This window comes from Zalophus californianus, chromosome 7 (genome assembly GCF_009762305.2).
Source record: "Zalophus californianus isolate mZalCal1 chromosome 7, mZalCal1.pri.v2, whole genome shotgun sequence".
Classification (NCBI taxonomy): Eukaryota; Metazoa; Chordata; class Mammalia; order Carnivora; family Otariidae; genus Zalophus; species Zalophus californianus.
This window is the reverse complement of record NC_045601.1, coordinates 82,989,111-82,995,110: the sequence shown is the minus strand read 5'-3', so window position 1 is coordinate 82,995,110 and position 6,000 is coordinate 82,989,111. Positions and strand designations below refer to the sequence as shown.

General features: G+C 45.3%; 1 protein-coding gene across 3 annotated transcripts in view; it reads left to right on the top strand.

Moving 5' to 3' along the window:
• Positions 1 to 1,371: 1,371 nt before the first annotated feature.
• Positions 1,372 to 6,000, top strand: part of CD109 (CD109 molecule) — a 128,172-nt gene continuing 123,543 nt past the window's right edge. For 2 of the 3 annotated variants that reach the window (XR_003521615.2, XM_027603211.2), the window contains exons 1-2: positions 1,373 to 1,574; positions 2,691 to 2,863. Coding sequence is in view for 2 of the 3 variants with exons in the window: in XM_027603211.2 (XP_027459012.1) it covers positions 1,501 to 1,574; positions 2,691 to 2,863 (247 nt within the window). In the remaining variant the exon portion in view is untranslated. Of the gene's footprint in view, positions 1,575 to 2,690; positions 2,864 to 6,000 lie in introns of all 3 variants that reach the window. The other variant, XM_027603213.2, reaches the window with a different exon arrangement.

Sequence of the window (6,000 nt, the reverse complement as noted above, 5' to 3'; positions counted from 1 at the left end):
TTGACCTTCGTCCTCCACTCTGAACAACAGAGGGGAGGAGACTAGATCAGCAGTGATAGCTCTGTCAAGGATAGGATCTCTACCCAAGCATCCACTCAGACACTTTTCACTATCCTCAAGTCCTGCCTGCACAGGAAGCCAGCCACTAAAGATAGGCTGCCTGTAGGAGACATAGGGACATGAGGGACCTCTGCAAGCCGTTCCACAGGGTGAAAAAGGGTGGAACAGGAAAGGGAGGAAAGCAAGTTCCTGGATTCCAAAAACCACAGTTTGTCTAGGTGCTACTTTCTCCCTTATTTAGCACATAGCTTTGTCACATGACATCCCTTTGCTGACCTCTTTTCCTTGTGCATTTTGCCCTGCTTGAAAAAGTCACCATCTAAAACTTTTCTCCACGAATTAGAAACTTTAAGTTGTCAGGGACTGAATGTGCCTGTTTTTCAACAGTTTCTGGCAGTTCTCTGCTTTTATGGTGTAGTCATGGTGAAACCTGAGTCATCTGAAGATGGTGCCAGTGCCAAAGAACTGGAGAAGGAGCTGTTGACAAGCCAGGGTGGTGAGGAGCTGGGTAAGCTTGGTAACTCCTGCACCACGGCTACCGTCCTACTGGGACAGGAGAGCTACCCCAATCCTAATTGTGTTTCTACAAATTGCTCCCAACTTTACAGTTCTAATGAATGCTGTCCGTAGCAAATGTGTGTAGAGACAGTCAAAAATATAAAGCATCTCCCTGGATAATTGCTTCTCCCAGTTCCAAGTAGCAACACCTAACTTTTGCGTGTGCCAGCATTCCTTTCTTGCTTTTTTTTTTTTTTCCAACGGAGAAACCACAGCATTTTCCTGGAGAGGCAAACAAAATACCTTCATTTGTGTTTTAGGTAAAAATAGTTTTTCTCCTCTCCTTTCATATACATTAAACAACTCCCCAGAAAATACCTTGGTTTGGCGTCTGTGTGCGTGCGTGTGTGTGTGTGTGTGTGTGTGTGTGTGTTTGCCATTTCTCTAAAATTATGACTCAGAGTCTGGGGGACAATGATTTTTTTCCACTTCGTTTAGCTGCTCTGAATTTCTCCTCACAAGGATGGGCCTGTTTATTCACTCTCGGCATCGCTGGTAGAGCGCTAGTGTAAACAGCCCCGGGGAACCCGGTGGGGCTGGGGAAGTGGGCGCCCTGTGTTCTCCGCGGGGAGCAGGGATGCCGGGGCCAGGTTGGGCTTGACCGCATTTAGAGACAGCTTTCTGACCCCCCCCCCCCCACCCCCGAGGATTTTCGATGCTGGCAGGAGCAGCGAGAAGCGCCATTGTGATGCCGTGGGAGGGGTGGAGCCACGAAGTCCTGTCTCAATTTAGACTTCTTACTCCGCTTTTAGGCGCGCCCATTTCAGATTGCTAAACTCCAGAGTCAAGGGAAAAAAAGCGGGGAGGAGGTGGAAAGCCACACCCCGCGGCGCCCGCGAATTTCCCCAGGAGCCGACGGTGGCACAGGCAGACGCGGCCGAGATGCGGGGCTGGGGGCTACTGACCGCCGCCCACCTAGTGTGCGTGTGGACCGCCGTGCTGGCCGCGGCCCTCCGGTAGGAGCGCGGGCACGAGGCGGGCGCGGGCGCGGGCGCGGGCGCGGGCGCGGGGCGGGCGCGGGCGGCCGGGCGGGCGCAGTGGACGGCGGCTGTACGGCCGCGGGTGGGAACCTGCCCCGCGGCCGCGCTCCCCAGCCGAGCACCGGCCTGGAGGGTAGACCGTCTGTCTCTGCAGCTGGGTTCTCCGTGGGACAGTCACCTTCTCCACCCCTGGAAGTTGTTGAAGCGTCTTTCTGACCATAACGACTTTCTAGAGACACGTTTTAGTTTTAGTACACGTTGCCTCTGCCTTTTCCTCAAACAGTGTGCCTTCATTTCTCAAAGGCGTGTGATGTATTTTTTTCTAAACTAGGTCTCTCAGGTTCGGCATTGGCAAGGTGTGACTGAGGTGAATTGGTTCGGGTGCAGACACTGTAGGAAGATAACTAATGAGACACCCACGTGAATGGAAAGTGCCCCTCTCCTACGGGTTTTTGCAGTTGAGGCTTTACCCTTGGCTTGGGCAGAGAAAGTGCTGTTTTTGCGGACTTTTATGCACTGCTACACCTGGACATTTTACCACTGGTTGTTTAATTTCCGATGGTATATTTCAATCAGTGGTATTTGTTAGATGGTGTTTTCTGGGGCAGATGCCCATGGAAAAAAGTTTGAATAAAAACCGCAGAGAGAGAGAGAGAGAGAGAGAGAGAGAGAGAGAGAGAGAGTGTGTGTGTGTGTGTGTGTGTGTTTAAGCCAAGAAAAAAATCACGCTGGGATGAGGTTGTAAAGGAGTTTAGAGGCTTGTACGTTGCCAATAACTTCTGCATGCCCCAATGTAAGCTCTTTACACTGAGGCTCATCCTGTGCTGTTTGTGGTTTATAAAATGGAAATAATAACACACGCTCTCCTCTAGGGGTGCAGGAATTACTGTATTAAGATTGATTTATGAGAATTTCTCAATAGAATTTCAGTGCAGCTGCTAAATGGAACAGTGGAGCAATATTGGAGTAATTGGAACAATTGCAATTGGCATAGTATGGAGAGTCTATCTCACTCTCTGAAATTTTAGGATCGGAAAAGAATGGAGATGTAAAGATAAGAAACTGTTTTTCCTCTTCTTGGGAACTCTTCAGGCCTAGGTTTCTGGTGACAGCCCCAGGGATCGTCAGGCCTGGAGGAAATGTGACTATTGGGGTGGAGCTTCTGGAACACAGCCCCTCCCAGGTCACTGTGAAGGCCGAGTTGGTCAAGATGGCAGCCAACCTCACTGTCTCTGTCCTGGAAGCAGAAGGAGTCTTTGAAAAAGGTAAGATAAACAGCATGAAGTCTTACCCTTCTGTAGTAATAACTGCAGTATGTTAATAAAGCCACATGTTAGGTAGGGTAACAGAGAAACCCCAGAGTTGCAGTGTTTTAGGTAGTACACTTAATTTTTGCTCATGTAGAGTCCAAAATGGTGTTCCCAGATGCTACCCCAAGCTGAGATTCACAGACCCAGTTTCCTTCCACTTTGTGGCTCCCTCATCATCAACATGTATCTTCCAAGTCTGCAGGGGAACAGCATGGATTTTCTCATGTGGGAGGTTTTTATGGGATGGGCCTAGAAGGGGCTCATATCACTTGTGTTCCTCTTCTAATGGCCACATTTAGCTGCAAAGGAGGCTGGGAAATGTAGGCCAGTGACTGCCCAGAGAGGGAAATGGGCAAGGTCAGTAGTCTGATATATATTTATATATAGTTTATGTAAACCATATGTAACCATGTTTATATTTATTGAGTACTAAGGATTTTATTAAGTAGGCCTGTGGAAAAGAAAAGAGCGACACAGTGTTAAAGTTCAGTTTTATGGAATATTTCTTAATTTTTAAGGTACAGGAAAAAATGATGTAAATGTGGGAGTCATTTGTAAAAGAACCCACGTCTCTTAAATTTGGATTCAAATCTGGTTTAGGATTAAATTGGGTCGATGAATGTCTTTTTTAATACGAAGGGAAAAATAATTTTGAGGGTAAATACTTAAGCTTTTTTTTCCCATTAAAATGAACATTTATTGTATTTTTTTTTTCTAATTGAAAGAGTAGTATATATTTGGTGCTTACATCCTGGAAGTAAAGGAAATAAACCAAGATCATCCATAATCCTACCACCTAATTATAAACACCATTAACTAGAAGCATGTTTAGATGTTTCATCAGAGGGCAGAGATTGAGGCATAAATGCCTATAATGTTAAGAGTTATGTTAAAAAATTCATTTAAGGGCACATAATGAAGGGTGGATGGGATTCCACAATAGTTCGTTTTATAAATGTTGATCCTCTACCAACATAGAGAAATTAACACCATCATTAAAGAAGGTAAAATCAAAGTTTATCTATATCTGTGGGTTTTTGTTTTTTTTTCTTCCTCTGGAGATTGACTGACTAGGGGGGTAAGTTTGGGATAGAAGTCAGGAAGAGGTGGTGTATATGGGAGCCAAACCACTTTGTCTTTCATAGGAGTTATGTCAGGAAAGTGGGAGGCCTTGTTTCCTTGGAGAGGAAATGTAGACTAGTGCTTAAGATCTGAGATTGTCGGGCGCCTGGGTGGCTCAGTTGGTTAAGCGACTGCCTTCGGCTCAGGTCATGATCCTGGGATCCCGGGATCGAGTCCCGCATCGCGCTCCCTGCTCAGCGGGGAGTCTGCTTCTCCCTCTGACCCTCTTCCCTCTCGTGCTTTCTCTCTCTCATTCTCTCTCTCTCTCTCAAATAAATAAATAAAATATTTAAAAAAAAAAAAAAAAAAAAAAAAAAAAAAAGATCTGAGATTGTCTTAGCACCAGTTGTATGATCTTGTGCAGTTACCTGACTGTTCTGAGCCTCAATTTCCTCACCTGTAAAATGGGGATAATGAAACTTTCCAGAGCAGGTGTAAAGTGAAAGTTAGTATCCAGCAGCTATGAGGAATTTAACACCAGCTGCTAATATTATCAGTAGTAATACTGAAGAAGAAGGTGGAGGATGCATTATTTCCTTTTATATGAGGGTAGACTTCTGCTTTCATTACTGAACTATTATTTCTGAAAATGAATGAACCCTGGTTTTATGATAATGGCTAAAGAAAATATTGAAATACTAAGTCAGAGCAGACAATACTTAGTGTAGTTCCACATTCATTATTTATCCACTAAGAATTATCATTTTGGCTCTACTAGAGTGGCAGTTTTACCGCAATGCAGAGGTCCAGAATAACATGGATGATTTTGATAAATATTTGGGCTTTGCTCAGATTTTGTATACTCTTATTTTAGAATTTCTACTGCATTATCTTTTCTGCAATCTCCTTTATCAGTCTCTTTTCTTTTTTCTGCAAATAGTACCAACACTGCAGATGGGGGAAGTGGGGACTGTGTCTCATTTTAAAACTTTTTTCTTAGATTTTTCTTTTGGGAAGAGACATATGTCTCTGGGAAGGCTAAAGTGCTCAAGACTGGGTCAGACAACACTATCCTGAGAGCAGAATGAATCTTTGAAAAAGAGAGAGAGAGAATGCATTTCTTTTAGTGGCTGTTTTCTGACTCTGTTGACCTACAGTTTCATTGAAAATGCCGTTTCTGGGAGCACTCTCTCTCTTTGAAAGGAGAAGGTTACTCTGTTATCAGAGGCCGTGAGTCATTGTTCTCAAAGCAGATGCTTCCTGTAATGTTAGGACTTAAGGACCAAGACATTTTTTTTTTTTAACCTGACTTCTCCAGTTGCAGCAATATGTAGACAAATGAGCATTTTAAATCGATGGATCTTCTAAATCCAGAGATCCTCCTAGGATTCATTTTTTTCTCCCTTGCCACATAAACACAAACAAATAAATACATTTTAGTCCGATTATTTTGTTACTTTTTTATGAAGGCCTTCAAGAAATAGTTGGTTCTGATAAAGATTTATCTTCCAGTAGGGCTGGGTAAAGAGGGGTATTATTTCTGAGTGGCTCTTTCTAACAGTCCAGGTCTTCTTAGAAAGTCCCGGGGGAGAGCAATGTTTCACCACCCTCATCACCACCATCACCACCATCACCACCACCCTCATCACCACCATCACCACCACCCTCATCACCACCATCACCACCAGCCCCACCACCATCACCATCACCCTCATCACCACCATCACCAGAACCCCACCACCACCATCACCACCAACCCTACGACCACCATCATCACCACCCTCATCACCAACCCCACCACCACCATCACCACCACCATCACCACCACCCTCATCAACACCATCACCACCACCCTCATCACTACCATCACCACCATCACCACCACCCTCATCACCACCATCACCACCAACCCCACCACCCTCATCACCACCAACCCCACCACCACCATCACCACCAACCCTACCACCACCATCATCACCACCCTCATCACCAGCCCCACCACCACCATCACCACCACCCTCATCACCACC